The sequence below is a fragment of the Scyliorhinus torazame genome, chromosome 17, assembly GCF_047496885.1.
Source record: "Scyliorhinus torazame isolate Kashiwa2021f chromosome 17, sScyTor2.1, whole genome shotgun sequence".
In the NCBI taxonomy this organism is placed as follows: Eukaryota; Metazoa; Chordata; class Chondrichthyes; order Carcharhiniformes; family Scyliorhinidae; genus Scyliorhinus; species Scyliorhinus torazame.
This window is the reverse complement of record NC_092723.1, coordinates 60,548,942-60,569,615: the sequence shown is the minus strand read 5'-3', so window position 1 is coordinate 60,569,615 and position 20,674 is coordinate 60,548,942. Positions and strand designations below refer to the sequence as shown.

Below are 20,674 nucleotides of genomic sequence, written 5' to 3'. Positions count from 1 at the left end.
CCCAAGGGCCAGGACCCGATCCGGATAGATCTACACGGGCACCCAGTGGTGTCCAAATGAAAATGTTAGAACGTAGCTACGTTCAGTGGCGGGGCCTGGGCACGGACAGAGAGAGTAGCCCAGCAGTGCATTGTAGGTCAGGAACACCAGAAACCTCTGCCAGCAGCGCCTCTTCACGCATGGGAATGGCTGGGTCAACCGTGGGCATGTTTGCATGCCGATTTTGCCAGTCCGTTTTTAAGACTCTATGTTCTTGCTCTTCTCTAAGTAGCTGGTAGTCCATAGGATGTCAGCGATTTCCAGGGCAACCATTAAAAACATTGCATTTGTCCTTCTGGACACATGGTATCCCAGAGGTGTTAGTTATCGATAGCGGCTGTTTAGCACAGGGCTAAATCGCTGGCTTTGAAAGCGGACCAAGGCAGGCCAGCAGCACGGTTCAATTCCCGTACCAGCCTCCCCGAACAGGCGCCGGAATGTGGCGACTAGGGGCTTTTCACAATAACTTCATTTGAAGCCTACTTGTGACAATAAGCGATTTTCAGGGGCAGCACGGTAGCCTTGTGGATAGCACAATTGCTTCACAGCTCCAGGGTCCCAGGTTCGATTCCAGTCACTGTCTGTGCGGAGTCTGCACATCCTCCCCGTGTGTGCGTGGGTTTCCTCCGGGTGCTCCGGTTTCCTCCCACAGTCCAAAGATGTGCGGGTTAGGTGGATTGGCCATGATAAATTGCCCTTAGTGTTGGGTGGGGTTACTGGGTTATGGGGATAGGGTGGAGGTGTGTACCTTGGGTAGGGTGCTCTTTCCAAGAGCCGGTGCAGACTCGATGGGCCGAATGGCCTCCTTCTGCACTGTAAATTCTATGATTCTATGATAATGGAACATGAGTCACATATGAAGAATTCTCGGGATTCCTGAATGCTTGGTGAGTGGCACATTTGGACGGCCCCATATCATCCAGCCTCAAACTGGTTGGCAGAAAGGGTGGTACCAACATTCAAACGTGGATTCAAAAATTATTTCAGGATCGTTGGACACAGGACTGGTCAGATTCTTGTTCTGTTATAGGACCACTCCACATGCAGCGGCTGAATTAGTCATGGGCTGGAGGCTTTAAACCCATTTTAGTATGGTCTTCCCTGATATAGGCGGGAAAGTACACCACAGCCAGGAAATGCAAGGGCGTTGGCCTGTTCGGCGAAAACCACCGTTATTTGTATCAAGTGATGCAGTCTATGTCAGAAACTTTGCAGACGACGCCCAGTGGATCTCTGGGACAATCGTCCAGCTGGGATATGATGTATATTGTAAATATCTTTACGTCGCAATCTTATCAAGTGGAGGCACACGGTCGAATCATGCAAAAGCACCTTAATCACATTTGAGCCAGACGACCGCGGTGTTCTACTAACAATTCCTCAGGAAAGGAAAATTATAGTCAAGCCAAATCTGATGTCCAAAGAGACTAATATCCTAAATGGTATTCTGAGGTGCCGGAGGTCTCTGACGTGGAGCAAGCCGTGTAGCAGCCTCAGACTGGACATCCACCACATTCCAATCATAAGTGGCGCTCACCATCCACATATACGCCGTCAAATCCAGCACAGCTCCAGCAGGACACAGTCGAGTGCGAAGAGAGCATGACACCCACCTACTCTGCATTCGTCAGGGAAGAGTCTTCGGACTTGGGAGGGGGTGGTGGGTTGGGTTGGGTTATATCACGCATGAGACGTACGGGGTGGGAGTAATTACTATCTGCACGAGTTTCACCGAATGAAAGTTCACCCTCTAAGTGGACATGGAGCCCGAAGTCAATCATTTATGGGGAGACGATGGCATAGTGGTATTGTCACTGGACTGCACTAGAGACCCAGTTTAATGCTCTGAGGACCCGTGTTCAAATCCATCTTGGCTGCTTCATCAATGATAACATCAAAAGTGGGGATGTTCGTTGATGATTGCACAATGTTCGGCACCATTCCCGACAACTGAGGCAGTCCAAGTCCAAATGCAATAAGACCCGGACAATATCCAGGCGTGGGCTAACCAGTAACATTTGCGCCACATAAGTGCCAGGCAATAACTATCTCCAACAAGCAAGAATCCAACCATCATCCCTTGACATTCATGGCATTATCATTACTGAATCCCCCACTATCAACATCCCGGGGTTATCTTTGACCAGAAAGTGAAGTGGACAAACCATATAAATACTGTGGCTACAAGAGCTGGTCAGATGGTAATTCTGCAGCAAGTGACTCACCTTCTGACCTCCAAAAGCATGTCCAGACTTGTGCGTTATACATGGTGCGTTATACAGCCCGCTTGACTGGCATCCTATCCACCACCTTCAACATTCACTACCCCCACCATTATTGCAGTCTGCAAGATGCACTGAAGCAACTCACCAAGGCTTCTTTAACAGCACCGTGCAAACCCAAAACCTCTAGCACCCAGAAGGAGAAGGGCAGCAGGTGCTGGAAACACCACCAGCTTCAAAATCCCCTCCAAGTCACCCATCATCCCGACCTGAAAATACATCACCATTGGTTCAGTCGGTGTGTAAAATCCCGATACTTTAAAAACAAATTCATTATAGGGGTGTTGGCTATGCTCGCTAGGCCAGCATTAATTGCCTGTCCCTTGAGACGGTGGTGGTGAGCTGCCTTCCTAACCCGCAGATCCATGGTGTAGGAGCACCCACAGCTGTTAAGGAGGGAGTTCCAGATATTTAACCCAGCAACGGTGAAGGAAGAGAGATACATTTCCAAATCAGGATGTGCATGGCTCCACCCTTACCTCCACAATTTGGACATTGACTCGAAAAAGGCGGTCTAGTACCTGACAAGTCTGGAACAGGACCAGAACATGTGGGTGTGGTTGGCCAGGCCTATCAGCCTGTCCTCCACCTCCGGGAAGAACCCGCTCATGCATGTCTTGGTCCAGTGTGCCCAGTTCATTATTTAGCCACGTTAGGCTCAACCCTGCAACGCTTGGATTCAGTCTTCCCTCTATCTCCATGCTCAGATCTACCTCCCACTTTTCCTGTGTCTTGTCCAGTGGTGTCCGTATCTCCTCCAATAGTCATCCGTACATGTCCGCGCAGTTATCGTCCCCTAGTTCGCCCGCGGTTAGAAGTCTGCCCAGTATGGACAACACGGCGCAGTGGTTAGCACTGCTGATTTACGGTGCCGAGGACTCTGGTTTGGTCCTGGGTCACTGTCCGTGTGGACTTCCTGTGGTGATGTGCATCAATGTAAATGCATGTAGGCTAGCTAGACATTAGAGGGAGCACCAGAGACATCACACACACACACACTCAACCAATAGATCAGTTAGATAGGATACGACCAATGGACATTCACGATACACACAGAGGTGACACGACCACAGGAGGGCATTACACCAACCCATATATAAAGGACACCACACACATGATCTGCCTCTTTCCAGTGGAGACAGTCAGTGAGTAGAGACACAGGGTTGATTCAATATCACTCCCACCACGTGGATTGCAGCAACTGGTTAGTCAGCCTGGGTACCTATAGTAGGATTAGCAGTAGTGTCGAACCCGAGTAATAGAAGTGTAAATAGTTTAATAAATGTGTTGAAGTTATCTCCACTTCTGAACCTTCCTTTGTCAAGTGCACCACAAGGAAGCCGCTTCTGTTACACCTACAACATAACAAATCATGGTACCAGGACTGAACTGTTTCAATCCATATAACCATACCTCAACGTGCAGTGACAACCAGCAATACCCAGACAAGATGTTCGAGATCCGGGTTCCGCAGCAGCTCCAGTGCCACGGCGATCTCCGCAAAAACTGGCGGGTATTCCGGCAAATGTTTGAAATCTCCCGATGCTGAAAAGACAGAGCTTCTGCTCACCATCGCCGGTGCCAGAGCAGAAGAAATCTTGAAGAAAAATTCAAGTTCTCCAAAGGGCAAAACTGGAGCGACTTCCAGGCAGTCCTGGACAAATTGGGCAAATACTGTGAGGAAAACACACTCCAATCAGCAAGAAAAGGTAAGAGAAGCGCCAGTACTCACCATGAGGCCGAGATCCCGGAGCAGAGAACAATTCTGATCGGCGGCCATCTTTCTAAAGGGACAGCAGTTCATAGATCATAGAATTTACAGTGCAGAAGGAGGCCATTTGGCCCATCGAGTCTGCACCGGCTCTTGGAAAGAGCACCCTCCCCAAGGTCAACACCTCCACCCTATCCCCATAACCCAGTAACCCCACCCAACACTAGGGGCAATTTTGGACACTAAGGGCAATTTATCATGGCCAATCCACCTAACATGCACATCTTTGGACTGTGGGAGGAAACCGGAGCACCCGGAGGAAACCCACGCACACACGGGGAGGATGTGCAGACTCCGCACAGACAGTGACCCAAGCCGGAATCGAACCTGGGACCCTGGAGCTGTGAAGCAATTGTGCTATCCACAATGCTACCGTGCTTGCCCTTGCGCGAGAAACACACAGAACGGGAAGGTCCGTTTGCGCATGCGCGAGACGCCGCGCATGCGCAATCACGAAAAGGGCCATCGGTACAGGAACAGCGATTCCTCCATATGATGTCTCATGATGTCAGAGGCCCCGAACCACGCCCATTTAAAGGGGAAACGTCCCAAATCAAAGAAAAAATCTTTTAAAGCCGTAAAACAACCTTCCTTCACCTGGAATGACAGCACAATGCCTCAAATTGAACCAGGAAATGAAATTAACCTCCGAAGAACCCTGCAACAAGCAGTTACCTACGCCCAAACCGATGATTCCGACCTTGAATACTTCGAAACCGATCTTTACATTTTTTCTGGACCTCGCGAGCCCAATGCCAGCTCCGACGCAAACAGTGATGATATGGTCTTGGAAGACAACGACTCAGACAAACCTTTCACCTTGGGAGGCTACCCCAGTACCAAATCCGAACCGCAACTAGATGTGTTGCACATTGACGACCCCGACGACTAATTCTTCGGATTTGAGGATCTTCAGCCCAGTAGATATGACATCCTGACTTGTGAGTGCAGGATTATGCTACGGCCTGAAACCAAGCGACAGAGAGCGGTACAAGTCCACAGAGAGCGGCCTGCTGCCACACAGAGCGTGGTCCACGCACCGCTCTGGGTTCCCGACTCTACGAAAGAAGACACTCAATACTCCACACTGCAGTCCTTGCATAAACAAGAAGTGACTCCAGTGTCACAAGCCTCCACAGCGAACTCGTGGACAGACTCCACAATTGCAGAAACGCAAGACTCCAGAGTGCAGTCCTTGCACGAACAAGACCATGAGGGTCCAGCAACCTCCTCTGACCAACTAGCGGCAGACAATGCAAGTCTGCCATGCTCAAGTAAACAGCAAGAAGACTATGACAGTCTACCACGCTCCAGTGCACAGCAGGATGACCATGACGGTCTATCATGCTACAGTGAAGAACAAAGCGACGATGACAGTCCAAGCCCAAATGAAGGACAACAGCAAGACAATGACAGTCCACCCACATTGTTTGCACCATCAAATGAAGACTCTGACGATTTACCCAACCCAAGTGAACAACAAGCAGCTACTGAGGCTCTACCCACGGTATGTGAGATGAGTGACGACAGCATCCCACTTCCCATGCAAGATGTGCAAAGTGACAGACCTCATCTCGTGTGTACAGAGGCAATCGACGATCACTGTGAGACCACTGGTGACTCCGGTGACACCACGATACTTCCACCCTCATTCGCTCGAACCTCTCCACAAGTCAATGCATTCCTGCATGTTCCGACTCCAGACATGCAGCTTCAAGAAATCTCAGCTGACTCCAGTGAACCTGCTAAGACTCCGGACGGGGAGCATCAACAAACCAACACTGCCTCAGTTAAAACAGACCAGACTCCAGATGGGGAGCAACCAAACGCCGACTCTGATTCACGTAAGCCGGACTTTACTCCAGACAGGGAGTGCCGCAACCTCAGTGATGGTATGCTCAGGGTGACAGCAGATGCCACAACGACAGGAGATGATCACTCCAAAATTACACTGGGTCAGTAATAACAAGCAGCGGCTACAGTCCAAGAGGAATACACCAATATTCACCACAGCTATATCCACACATTATTTCCACACCAGCAGTGCAGCCAGTGACAGCTCATGCTGGACAAACCCAGTATTCAGCAGCCAGCAGTCTATTCAGCACATTCTCAAACAGGCCAGCACTACGGATTGGCCACTAATGGAATCAAGACCGAAGGAGGACTACCGCAAGCGCAATCTGCACTACAGACTGGATGCCTTAGTTACAGCCCAGGATTTGCTGCACCACAGCCTGGCCAGATGGCATATTCCTATCAGATGCAAGGTTCTAGTTTCACACCATCACCAGGTATTTATGCGAGCAGCAATTCTGTTTCCAATTCGACAAGCTTCAACGGTTCTCAGCAGGTTCACCCTTCCTGCTCAGCATGTGGCCAGAACCAGTATGTACAGTCTTCTCCAACTTCAACATATGGCACATCCATGACCTCGAATGATACTGTTGATGGTACCTCTTCAACGTCAACACCTTATCAGCTACAAGATGCCATCCGACAGCACCATCACAAACATCGAAAAAGAAAGGGACTCCAAATCAGACAGCAAAGTGATTTGACCACTTCTTGATTCCTGTGGCACAGGGATGTTGATGGTGTTCATAACCAAGGGAGACATTTGGCCATGATGATTGATGGTTTTTGGACTCTCACGAATGATTTGGACTTATTGTTTAATCACTGTTCCCATGACTTGTATATAACCTATCTACCTGTTTTTTGTTCAATTTTCTCAATGTGTGCAGAAAATATGTAACTTATAAAAAAGGGGGGATGTGGTGATGTGCGTCAATGTAAGTGCATGTAGGCTAGCTAGACACTAGAGGGAGCACCAGAAACATCGCGCACACACACTCAACCAATAGATCAGTTAGATAGGACACGACCAATGGACATTCACGATACACACAGAGGTGACACGGCCACAAGAGGGCATTGCACCAACCCATATAAAAAGGACACCACACGCATGATCTGCCTCTTTCCAGTGGAGACAGTCAGTGAGTAGAGACACAGGGTTGATTCAATATCACTCCCACCACGTGGATTGCAACAGCTGGTTAGTCAGCCTGGGCAGCTATAGTAGGATTAGCAGTAGTGTTGAACCCGAGTAATAGAAGTGTAAATAGTTTAATAAACGTGTTGAAGTTATCTCCACGTCTGAACCTTCCTTTGTCAAGTACACCGCAAGGAAGACGCTTATGTTACACCTAGAACATAACAAATCACTTCCCACCTGTGGTAGCTGCCCAGTGGTAGAATAGGACGTTCGGGAGAGCAGGCCACCTATGTTCCTCCTTCTCTGTAGTACACTCTTCCGGATCCTTGGGTTCTCTCGCTTGCCCGCGCACGCACACACCCGTACATGGCAAACACCCCCCCCCCCCCACACGCTCACAACCCCCCGCACGCAAGCACCCCCAGCACACGCACACGCTCCGCATGCACAAACCCCCCCCCCCCCCCGACACACACGTGAAGAAGGCCTTGGAAATGAAGATTGGGAGGGATCTGGTCCGCCCCCCCCCCCCCTTGGAAAGCAGGAGTGAGTCCCACCTCCACAGGTCTCTCTGTACCTCCACCAAATTTGACAGGTTCCATTTGTGGATCTGTGTCCAGTTTGGGCTTTTGGATCCCCTGGTATTGGAATTTAGTTTGGGCCAGCTTGAGCGACACCCTTCCCAGCTCTGATCCTCTCCCCTGGGGGCTCGAGGGGAAGATTTTGCTCTTGCTCAGGTTAAGTTTGTAACCTGAGAAGGCTTCCTCTCCCATCACTGGTATGTCCTACCTGTCGAGGATACATTTCATTTCCAAATCCCCGTCCAGGGACTCGGGGATGTACAGTCCTCAGTAAAATGTCTCGAAGGCCTCATTGCTCTTGTCTGATTCTGTGACTAGCTTGCCATTCCTGTCTTTCACCTGCGCTATTTCCCTCGTGGCTGCCTGCTTTCTCCGCTGGTGAGCCAGTAGGTGGCTGGCCTTGTCTCTGTGTTCACAAAAGATCCTCCGTGTCTGCTGGAGTTGGAGGACTACTTTCCCGGTGGAGAGCAGATCAAATTCCATTTGTAATTTTTTCCTCTCCTCTCTCCAGTAATTCCATGGTGGGGGCCCTGGAGTACTGTCGTATCATGGAGTTCAGCTGACCCACAACTTTTAATAGATTGTGGTATGGGGAGCACATGGCCCACTCTACAGGTGTGGTACAGCAAAAATGGAAAAGTATTTTTTTAAAGCAAAACAATGTTTACTCTATGAACTCAAGTTAACCTTTTTAAAACATACAGTGAACATCTCAGCAACCATTAATTCAAATACAACCCCCAAAGAATGCAACACTAATTAATCCTTTAAGCTGTCCTTTTAACATCCATACGACTTAAAACACCTTTTACCAGAAGCACATCAGGTTAAAGTCATTACTGTTGTTAGTTTTAAATCACCAGGATCGATTTACAGTCTTTAGATTACAGAGAGAGATTCATACACCTCCTGGCTGTGACTGCAGCTATCCTGGTCTCAAAATGAAACTAAAACACACCCTGCAGCCTGCTCAAAAACAAAAGTAAAAAGCTGACCGACAGCCCAGCTCCACCCACTCTCTGACTTCACTGTATTAGTAAACACCCATTTCTTAAAGGTACTCTCACTACAGATATTTATATGCACACCCATTTATAAACACACATTTCTTAAAGGCACTCTCACATGATACCTCCCCCCAAGAATACAAAACCCATCAACTTCAAGATGGTTTCATTTTTCACCTTTTCACTATTATTACGGTCCAGGGTTTAGAGAATCCCAAAGTGTATCATGGAGTTCACCTGACCCACAACTTTTAATAGATTGTGATATGGGGAGCACACGGCTTACTCTACAGGTATGGTACAGCAGAAATTGGACCAATGGTTTTTAATACAAAACAATGTTTATTCTATGAACTCAAGTTAACCTTTTTAAAACAAATAGTGAATATCTTAGCAACCAGTAAATCAAATACACCTCCCAAAGAATACAACATTAAGTAATCTGTATGCTGCTCTTTTAACATCCAAAAGACTTAACAAACCTCCAAACAGGAGCACATTAGGGTTTACATTCAAGACTGAAAACATTTATACTTCTTCTGAATTCACCCAATGATCCACAGATAGTTTTTGGATGTCACAGATCAACAGCAGTGCAGCTCACAGACACACCCAAACGTTCTCAAACTGAAACTAAAAAAGCAGAAGTAGAGCTCAGCTCCACCCACACCCTGCCATCACTCCAGTAACATGAGCAGCTCCATTTCGTAAAGGTGCATTTCTTAAACACTCATTTCTTAAAGGGTACTCGCACATGACACTATCCTTTAAGAAATGCACACAGTAAATATACTTTTTCGTTTCAAAAAACAACACACGCAAACAGGTATAATAATATAGTCCATTTTTCCCCCGTATTTCTTCCTCCAACTGAAATTGTTTCCGTTCATCACATTTGTGACAAAGCATCGGCTATCACGTTTTCTCGTCCTGCCACATGTACTATTTTTAAATGAAATGGCTGCAACAATAAACTCCAGCGAAACAGCCGTGCATTGTTATTCCGGAACCGCTCCAAAAACGTCAACGGATTATGATCAGTATATATAACGGTGTCAGATGGATTGCTGGTCACAAAAATGTGAAAATATTGCAAAGCCAGCACCAAACTCAAAGTCTCCTTCTCAATCATGAAATACTTTTTCTGGTGAGAATTCAATTTCTTTGAAAAATAACCAATAGGCCACTCTAGCCCTTCGTCGTCGTCTTGTAGAAGCACCGTACCTACACTCGCATCAACCGCCACTTTGAATGGTTTCGTATAATTTGGGATGGCTAACACCGGAGCAGTGGTTAGCACAGCCTTCAGGCCGTCAAATGCCTGTTGACACTCCGCTGTCCACTGGAATATGTTACACTTCTTGAGCAGGTCCGTCAGTGGAGCGACCACACTGCTAAAATTGGGTACAAATTTCCGGTAAAATCCACTCATACCAAGAAATCGCAATATTTCCCGTTGTGTCGAGGGTCTCGGAAACTCACCAATAACTTTTGTTTTCACATCCCGTGGAACCATTCGACCCTGTCCGATTGTATGGCCAAGGAAAGTGACTTGGGCCTTTCCAAATTCACTTTTGGCTAGGTTTATCACCAAACCTGCCTCCTGAAGTCGATTAATAACTCCATCAGATGTTTCAAATGTTCTGTCCATGTCTGCCTGAAAATTACCAGATCGTCGATGTATACCGCACAATTGGGTAATCCTGAAACAACTTTGTTAGTTAACTGTTGAAATGTGGCTGGTGCGTTTTTCATGCCAAATGTAAGAACTTTGAATTGGCATATACCATCTGGAGTCACAAAAGCTGAAATCTCCTTCGCCCTTTCGGTTAAAGGTACCTGCCAGTAAATGTTAAGTAAATCCAGTTTGGAAATAAAAGCTGATTGTCCAACTTTCTCAATCCAATCCTCCAAACGTGGGATAGGATAAGAGTCCGTTCTTGTAACTGCATTAACCTTTCTATAGTCCACACACATCCATTGGGTACCATCTGGTTTAGGTACCATCACTATGGGTGAGCTCCATTGGCTGCAACCCACTTCAATTATGCCATATTTAAGCATACTCTCAATCTGTTTGTTAACCCGTGTCAAATTTAAAGGGTTAAGTCTGTACGGATGTTGTTAGATTGGAACAGCATTACCCACATCTACTTCATGTATAGCCATTTTAGTACTTCCCAATTTATCTCTACAAACTGGCCCATGTGATATCAATAACTCTTTCAGGTCAGTTCATTTTTCCTCTGGAGGGTAACTCAACAATTTATTCCAATTTTTCAGAACATCCTCATTTTCCAATTTAATGTGAGGGATGTCAAATTTGCAGTCATCTGGAATTGGTTCGTCACTTTGAGTTAGAATCATTAAAACCTCCTCCTTTATCTTTCCATCCCTTTCAAAGTACCTTTTAAGCATATTCACATGACACACTCGGTGAGTTTCCCTTCTATCCGGCGTTCTTACCACATAATTCACCTCACTTAATTTCCTTTCAATCTGATAAGGTCCACAAAATCTAGCTTTTAAAGGTTCACCTACCACTGGTAACAACACTAACACTATCTCCACTGGCAAAACTACGAACTTTGGATTTCTTGTCCGCCTATCATTTTGGCATAGTAAACAACAACAATACAAAACAGTGTGCAAAGAACAATCAACATAATGCAAAAACTAGCTCCCCTCCTACAGGGACCCGCATAACTACCCAAAAATTGTTTCTGATAATTGTACTTCAACTTTATCTTCACTCTCTGATTTCTCCTCTTGTCTTAACCTGTGACTTTGCGACCTTGTTACTACACAGTCCGGAAAAATCCCAGGATATTCGTCCTTCAACACTTCAGTTGTCTGATTTTCCACTGGCTTATCCACCACAGTAGGCATCACTCCCTCCTGCGATCCAGCTATATCATTACCCAAGATAAACTGTATTCCTGGACAAGATAGTTTCTCTATTACTCATACTACCACTTCACCGCTCTTCACTGGACTTTCCAACCTTACCTTATATAATGGAACACTACTCCTCTCACCCTGAATTCCATATATTACCACCTTTTCTGGCAATATTCTTCCCAAACGACATAATTCCTCATCTCTTACCATTAAAGATTGACTAGCTCTCGTATCTCTTAAAATTGTGACTTCTTTACCTACTCCTTTTAATACACATGAGTAAACTTTACCCACACAAGGAAATTCTTTAAAGAGATCTGGCACCTTCTGATCAATCACCTCATGATCAGGCTGTGCAATCTTTTGCACCTCCTTCGCTTCACTTGGGCTTTCCTTTACCGCTCAAACAAACCCTACTGTCTTATCCTGTTTAACCACATCAGCCTTCCCAGTGCTTTTCTTCAACCACCAACACTGTGACTTTACATGGCCTAGTTTATTACAGTTAAAACTTTTAATTTCTCTTCCACCCTCTTGGATTTCGTTTTTGATCTGAGGTACACTCTCATTATCTCCCATCAGATCACCTTTACCTTTACCACTTGTGTATTTCTCATATCCCCAGTTTCTATCCCTCACAGGCTGAAACTGATGTCGGAAACCAAGCTTTGATTTATGAACTAAGTCATAATCATCTGCCATTCCTGCTGCTAATCTCGCAGTTTTAACCCTCTGCTCTTCCACATGAATTCTCACTACATCAGGAATTGAATTTTTAAACTCCTCCAAAAGTATAATTTCTTTTAGAGCTTCAGACGTTTGGTCTATTTTCAAAGCCCTTATCCACCTATCAAAATTACTCTGTTTGATCCTTTCAAACTCCATGCATGTTTGACCAAATTCTTTCCTTAAATTTCTAAACCTTTGTGAGCTTCAGGCACGTGTTCATATGCACCTTAGATGGATTTTTTCACCTCCTCATACAACCCAGATACCTCCTCCGGTAGTGATGCAAACACTTCACTAGCTCCACCTACCAGCTTTGTTTGAAACATGACCTGTGGCCATTTCATTTGTTTAGCTACCTTCTCAAATGAAATGAAAAATGCTCCCACCTCCTTCTCGTCAAACCATGGCAATGCTTGGACATATTTAAATAGATCCCCACCAATCCTTCGACTATGACGCTCTTTCTCACTATCATCCAACTGTACGTTTCCCTTTACGTCTGCCAATTTTAACTGACTGTCATGTTTCATAGCTATTTTCTGAAGTTCAAACACTCTTTTTCCCTTTCCTCTCTATCTCTTTCGTTTTCCTCTCTATGTCTTTCTTTGTTTCTTTCTTCTCTCTCCTTTTCTTTTACCCTGATCTGTATATCCCTTTCTCTTTCTTTATCTCTCATTGCATATTCAAGCTGCTTTAATTCTTTTTCATGGGCAAGTTGCTTAATCTGCAACTGGATCTTTGCCATTCCTAATGAATCAGACTGTATCTCAGGCAACTTTAAATGCTTTGCCACCGCCATAATTACCTCATCTTTTCGCATTTTGTCAGGTAATGTTAACTGCAATGTTTTTGCCAAATCTAACAGTCTGCTTTTAGTCTCTGTCCGTAAGGTACTGCGTGTGACCGTCTCCACCCCCAAAAACTTCAGAGTCTCTGAAAGAGCCATTGTCCACAACACACTCCCTGCTTAACTGAAATACCACACCTGAAAAGCAACCACAATATGCTCACGCCTCACTGTCTTTAGGTTCACTAAGCCAATCCAATAGATAGACTTTTATCCCCCTCTAGCCCCCAATTTGTTATGGGCCAGGGTTTAGAGACCCCCAAAGTGTATCATGGAGTTCACCTGATTGTGGTATGGGGAGCACACGGCCCACTCTACAGGTGTGGTACAGCAGAAATGGAAAAGTATTTTTTAAAGCGAAATAATGTTTATTCTATGAACTCGAGTTCACCTTTTTAAAACATACAGTGAACATCTTAGCAACCACTAGTTCAAATACAACCCCCAAAGAATGCAACACTAAGTAATCCTTTAAGCTTTCCTTTTAACATCCATACGACTTAAAACACCTTTTACCAGAAGCACAGGTTAAAGTCATTACTGGTATTAGTTTTAAATCACCAGAATCGATTTACAGTCTTTAGATTACAGAGAGAGATTCATGCACCTTCTGGCTGTGACTGCAGCTATCCAAGTCTCAAAACGCAACTAAAATACACCCTGCAGCCTGCTCAAAAATGAAAGTGAAAAGCTGACAGACAGCCCAGCTCCACCCACTCTCTGACATCACTGCAGTAGTAAACACCCATCTCTTAAAGGTACTCTCACTACAGATATTTATATGCACACCCATTTATAAACACCCATTTCTTAAAGGTACTCTCACATGACACAGGCGGCATGGTGACCCAGTGGTTAGCACTGCTGCTTCGCATTGCGAGAGACCTCGGTTCAATTCCGACCTCGGGTAACTGAGGAGTTTGTACGTTCTCCCCGTGTCTGCATGGGTTTCCTCTGGATGCTCTGGTTTCCTCCCCAAAGATGTGCAGTTAGGTGGATTGGCCAGGCTAAATTGCCCCTTAGGGTGGAGTTTCAGGAATAGGTTTGTGAATTTGGTGGTCTTTCGAAGGGTCAGTGCAGACTCAATGGACTGAATGGCTGCCTCCTGCACTGTAGGGATTCTATGATTCCAGAGCATCCCTCCCCGACCAAACCTGGAAGCACCGATTATCCCACTACAAAAAAATCAATGCGGGAGTATACTCCGTGGCATTTGGAGAAGATGACAACCCCCCCTCCCTCGAGCGTGTGAATCTACATGCCCCCCCCCCCCCCAAACTACCTGCTCCATAAAGGCAATCAATTGCCCCCGCCCCTAGGTCGGGGATTTCTGCCATGGTCTTTTTCATGAAGTCTACGTCATCCCAGTTAGGGACGTATATATTCACTCGTACCATAGCTGGTCCCTCCTGGACACCACTGACCATTGCACCCTGTTCCCTCAGCCCCGTCTCCGTATTTGTCGCTGTAAAGGTTGTCCTCTTACTGAATAATATGGCCACTCCCCTAGCTCTTGTGTTAGAAGCTCCATCCACTGCCCTGCTGATGAATGGACTGGCGTTTGAGTTGGCGACCCCGCTTTGTCCGCTACATCCTGCTCAGCTTCGCTCCTCATGCCTACAGTCTGTTTTTTTTCTCTCCTGACTCTTGCTGCCCTTACTGTCTATGTGCTTCCTTGGTTGGTTTGTGGCCATTTCTTCGGGCGGTTGTTGATTGAGGAGGGGTTGGGGGGACGTTTGTTGGTTTAGTGATCAATTTTCGGGCTAAAAGGGCCTAAGTTGACATTTCCTGGGGCGAGCCACCTTTCAAGCAACTGCTCAGCAAATCCCCACTACCGGAGGTCCGTTTGCTCTCGGTTTTAATTGCTGCATTGTTTTTGGCTATGTGTTTAACTGCCTCGACTCTGAGTTAAAGAATTTCCTCCCTAAATCTCTCCACCTTCGTCTTACTTTTCTCCTTTAGGATGCTGATTTGGACCTCTGACCAAACGTTTGGCCATCTGTCCTGACATCTCCTCATGTGATTCATTGACATATTTTGTGCTGTGAAGCACATTGAGTAGTTTATTACATCAAATGTGCTGCACAAATAGAAGTTGTTATTTAAGATAAAGACATATATATATATATATATATATAATAATCTTTATTATTGTCACAAGTGGGCTTACATTAACACTGCTGTGAAGTTACTGTGAAAAGCCCCTAGTCGCCACACTCTGGCGCCTGTTCGGGTACACTGAGGGAGAATTCAGAATGTCCAATTCACCTTACAATTAAATTCAGAATGCCCAATTCACTGAACAGTTAAATCTGTCATTGCAAGTGGGTCCTACATGCAGTTTGATACTATTGCAACTGTGAAGTAGCAGGAGACCCACTCCACAACTGATGCTCTATACTCGTGTTCTAACAGAGCAGCTTTGATTATGTAAAATAAAATGTGTAGTTTAAAAACAGGGTTTAGAAAAAATATAGCTTTTGTCAAGTCATGCATTATACACGTTGCTTTCCTATGGGTGAAAGAAAGATCATATATGAATGTGTATATTGTACCCCATTTACAGCATATGTTTGTTGCCAGAGTAAGCACTGAAGTTGACAGCAATCCTCGTTTGCAATGTTTTGAAAGCTGGCGAGAGCAGTTTATCACCAAATAAGCCTGTAAAAGCTCTGCAATCTGTTTCTTAAAAACATCAGTTGACAACCTCCATTGCAATTCTGCAACAGTAGGCTGGTAGAATATAAGATTGCAGAGAAAACAATTCCTCAAGCCAGCTGTGACTCCTCTCCTGGTGCCAGCTTCTTCTACTTTCCAAAGTAATATATAGGCAAATGTTTTATATAGCGAGGGAAGTGAAGATGGCTTCACATTACATACAAAAGTGTTGAGGGGAACAACTAGTATCAAGATGGTACCATCAGACAAAATCTTTTGGTTGCTCCAAAACATCGCTGGTAACCTCAAGTATTATGGCCACTAATATTTGATTACATTATTTCCTTAATTAGGACTGAAGTGCTAGATTTGTGTGTCTGAGAACAAACACCATATTCAGAAATTTGGTATAATATTTTGCTAATCTGACTCTTGTCTTTTTTAGGATACAGAGCTCTTCAGTTGTTTCGGAAATATAGCAAAGCTATCTGTGCAACTCGAACAATAAACTCAACACAGTTTTTAGGGAGTTTTAATTTGCTGTAGCTACTTTTAAAGTAAACCCAAGGAAGAATGAGTTTGATATGATAAAGTGGAATATTATACAGTGGTGTTAGAACATAGAACATAGAACATAGAACAATACAGCGCAGTACAGGCCCTTCGGCCCACGATGTTGCACCGAAACAAAAGCCATCTAACCTACACTATGCCATTATCATCCATATGTTTATCTAATAAACTTTTAAATGCCCTCAATGTTGGCGAGTTCACTACTGTAGCAGGTAGGGCATTCCACGGCCTCACCACTCTTTGCGTAAAGAACCTACCTCTGACCTCTGTCCTATATCTATTACCCCTCAGTTTAAAGTTATGTCCCCTCGTGCCAGCCATATCCATCCGCGGGAGAAGGCTCTCACTGTCCACCCTATCCAACCCCCTGTTGTGATTGTTTGACAATTCTTTGGTAATAGACTAGTCATTGTTTCCTTTAATTCTCCTGTTTTATCATTCTCTCTGCAGATCATATGGCAGGGAAAGAGATCTTAAATACAGAAAATTCAATTGCAGTGTTCAAAGCACCTCCATTTTCCATTGCTGAGCCTGTTCATCAAAAATCTAAGGGTAAGGACAACTGCATTTAAAAAAAATTAGTCATTATACCTCTGATGAAGTTACATTTAATGACCAACTTAACTTTGTTAAATTGATATATTTGATGTGATGGAAGGTCACTTGTTATCTCGGTTTCTATTTTCTTGGTGACAGGAGCAACTCTGCAAAGCAAATATGTGTACTGTAATTTTCTTTAGGCAATTATAAAGGAAGAAAAGTAAAAAGGAACTGGAATGATTTTTATCGCTGGAGTCATATTAGTTAGTGTAATTAACTAACATTAAAAAGTAGGATATGCTTTTGGATCTTTCAGTGACCATAGATAATTGTACTGGAAAATATAACGTGAGCCACAAAGAGACTGACTGGATGTCACTGGGGTCAATGCCTGTTGCGCGCTGAGTTAAATGAAGTCATGGTGGCAAAGTAGAAATTTTCCTCAGCCTATCTGAACTAAAGATCAGGCAGAAGTAATTAGATTTCAGTTTACATGCATGTTGTAGGCTACATTTTGATGGTAGAGGCTCCAACTTTCTTGCCATCACATGATTGACTAGGAATTTATTCCACGCCTATCACCTGCCAGTGGTAAGTGTTGGAAGGACTTTCAGATTGATAATCGGCCTGTTTGGCCACAATTCCATTGGCCATCAAGTCCTATGGTGGGTCTTGAACCCAGAGCTTCTGACAGAGGTTGGGGTGCTACCCAACAGGACCACAGGACCTCTTTTATTTGAAATATAACCCTCTAAAATCAAAAAGATCTGGTGACATTTACTGTTTACGTTTACACATGAAATCTGAGCCCTAGCATGAGGAATCAGGGGCTACTAATGCAGAGGGACTTATATTTAAGCATCTGTGCAAGAAATTTTGTTGGGGGCGGCTGGTGAGAATAAATGTGTGTTTAGTATTTCTGAAAACCGATAGATGTGTCTGTGAAACGATGAAGTCAATGGAAAGAAAACAATTGTATCTGGGGTAAGTTTTACTTTGATCTTAGCAGAGGCACCAAGAAGATAGAACTCATTGTGATGACGCTAAATTCAATTGAAGTCCATAATTTGATGGAAATATTTAAAAGTACAGTCATCAGCTTTTCGTTGTATGAAAAATTGGTCTGTTTCATTAAGAACATAATTTTTTAAAAAATAAATAAAACAAAATGCTGTTCATGATACCTTGCTTATTTTAAATGTGGAACATGAGGAATGTGCACTCCTTGATCTTCATTTATATTTTTTCCTGTTCCATTACTTATTATATTTCCTGTTCCATTAGAAATGTAAATGAAAAACTATAAAATATTATTATAATTGAAACTAATGATACTTAAAATGATTAAAATAACTTAAAATAAGCCTAGTTATGATTAACTATGTATATTCAGATGAAGTAAGACCAAGTTATTCTGCATTTAATGAATAAGGCAGTAGTATCTCTTGTATCACTTCATCCACTTGATGCAAGCTGTTGATGAAAAGCAAATAGTTGTTTACTGAGTGTGTAACACTATGGTCTCCAGTGGCTAGAGTGTTCAGCTTTCACTTCTTTGGCAGCAGATTGTGTCTGTCTAGGTGAATCTGACTGGGTGTGCAACTCATCTTGTTTCCATTCTGTCCCCCAATTTAAAGGTGAGGAACAAATGGAATTAACGAAGCTAATTACAGAATTTGAAAGCCAGCCAGATGAGGAATGTCCATATGAGGCCTTGTACAATGCAACATCACACTCTATAGAAAATTTGAAAGTGTCTGACAAAGAAACAAGTTCAAGCCAGGAATTAATAGAGGTCAGTACTAAAGAAACTAGCAATTTAAAATTGTATTGCAGGTAAATAAATATCTCACTGGTTTAAGCTGGAGGTATGGAGTTAGTACTTCTGTGGCTGTCAAATAGGTAATTTTCAAGAATCAAAACATAAATCTGTGACATATAATGTAAAATGTTATGAAGATGTGTGTGTCTGGCAGAAACCGAAGGCATATTTTAAAAAACATTTTTAGCATCCTTTGAAATGCTCGCATAACCATGGGTTGCTGGTCACTTAATGTACTTTTCCACATATCACTGGAAACGTATCACTGGGAACAAAACTGCAATAGCAGTTAGATTATTTCATATATACTGGTGGCTGATCGTGAAATGTCATCTGTTAAATTGTGCGTCCTTAAGTTCTTCATCTCATGCAAATCTAAAGTTTCTATTTTAATGCTCTGGCATGAATAGACAGGAATTGTTTGTGTATTATCGATGTTCAGTCATCCAACTCTATTTGTCTTTTGATTTTTTTGAACAAACGTTCTTTTACTTTGTTTTGGCAGAGAGGATGTGGGACAGGATTATCATGTTAATGTCTTAGAATAGCCTAAGCAGTTGTCATAGTGATGGCAGTAGTTAAGCATTACCGAGGGGTTGACATAATGAAGTCTGCTGTTGTCTTAGTAATATTGGAAACATTTAAATTGTGACAGTTGCTTCGAACCAGGTCACACATTTGAAGCACTGCTGCAGTTGCTAAAGCAAACCTGAGGAACTTACATGCCAGCTCTATATTGCACCAGTGTTTATTAGAAACATGTACTGGTTATTCTCCATTGGCTTGAAAACTGGAAATGTTTGGTTGCTCCTTCGAAGTAGTATTGTTTAAACTTGAATGTGTCAGTTCTCCCCTGCAAATATTGGCTACATAGGATAATGTAGGATATGTGGCACAGAAACTGGCCTTTTGTCTCAATCAGTCCATGCTGCACTCGAGCGTAAATGGAAACATTGGGTGCGATCTAACGGCAAGGTTTCTCAGTGTTATTTGTGGCGGGTCTTGCTAAGAGTTTCCCGCTGTCTCTGCTGACTTTTTAAAAATAGTACCCAATTGCTTTATTTTCCAATTAAGGGGCAATTTAGCGTGGTCAATTCACCTACGCTGCACATCTTTTGGTTGTGGGGGTGAGACCCATGCAGACACTGGGAGAATGTGCAAACTCCACATGGACAGTGACCCGGGGCCAGGATCGAACCACTGAGCCACCCTGCCGCCCTGTCCCCACCGCTATCTAACAGTCACTTTTTGGGGGCTTGGGGAGTTCGACTGGTTTAGCCCACACTTAGAACTTTCTTCATAACTGGGGAGCTGCACTCAGAGACCGGACTACCATTTTGAAAGGTGCACTGATGTCTAAAGTGAGTTTGTGGGTTCCCCACACACCCCACCCACAGGCAATGGCATCCCCCACACATGGGTAGCACCCCGCACCCCCCCCTAAGTGAGGACATCTTGTTACGGGGTCCCTGGTGGCCCTCTCCAGACCCCACCACACCTGCTTACAGGCTCCCGCTTTCAGGACCCCCACCCTTCACCCCCCAACTTCCCAGAGGCCGATACTTACATGCTCTGTGCCCCCTACCACCCTTCATACCCACAGGTCTTGACCCTTGGCAGTGCCATCCTGGCACCTGAGTACAGTGTTCCTGCTGGCTTTGCAGTGCCACCCGAGCACCATGGCATTTCAGGGGCCCGCCTTGGTAGTTATCTTCCGAGATTCTGTAGACTCTGGAACTGTCCCTGCAGATCGGAGGGTAGCTCACATCACTCCGATATTTAAAAAGGGAGGTAGAGAGAAAGCAGGGATTTATAGACCAATTAGCCTAACATCGGTAGTGGGGAAAATGCTTGAAACCATTATCAAGGTCTTTATAGCGGAACATTTAGAAAGCAGTGGCAGGATCAGTCCGAGTCAGCATG

At 44.4% G+C, this 20,674-nt stretch overlaps 1 protein-coding gene across 6 annotated transcripts in view; it reads left to right on the top strand.

Annotated features, from left to right (window-relative positions):
- Positions 1-20,674, top strand: part of LOC140393897 (ankyrin repeat and SAM domain-containing protein 1A-like) — a 642,533-nt gene that overhangs the window by 171,659 nt on the left and 450,200 nt on the right. For all 6 annotated transcript variants that reach the window (XM_072480500.1, XM_072480502.1, XM_072480497.1 and 3 more), the window contains 2 exons: positions 16,840-16,941; positions 18,567-18,724. In XM_072480500.1, the coding sequence (XP_072336601.1) occupies positions 16,840-16,941; positions 18,567-18,724 (260 nt within the window). The remainder of the gene's footprint in view (positions 1-16,839; positions 16,942-18,566; positions 18,725-20,674) is intronic.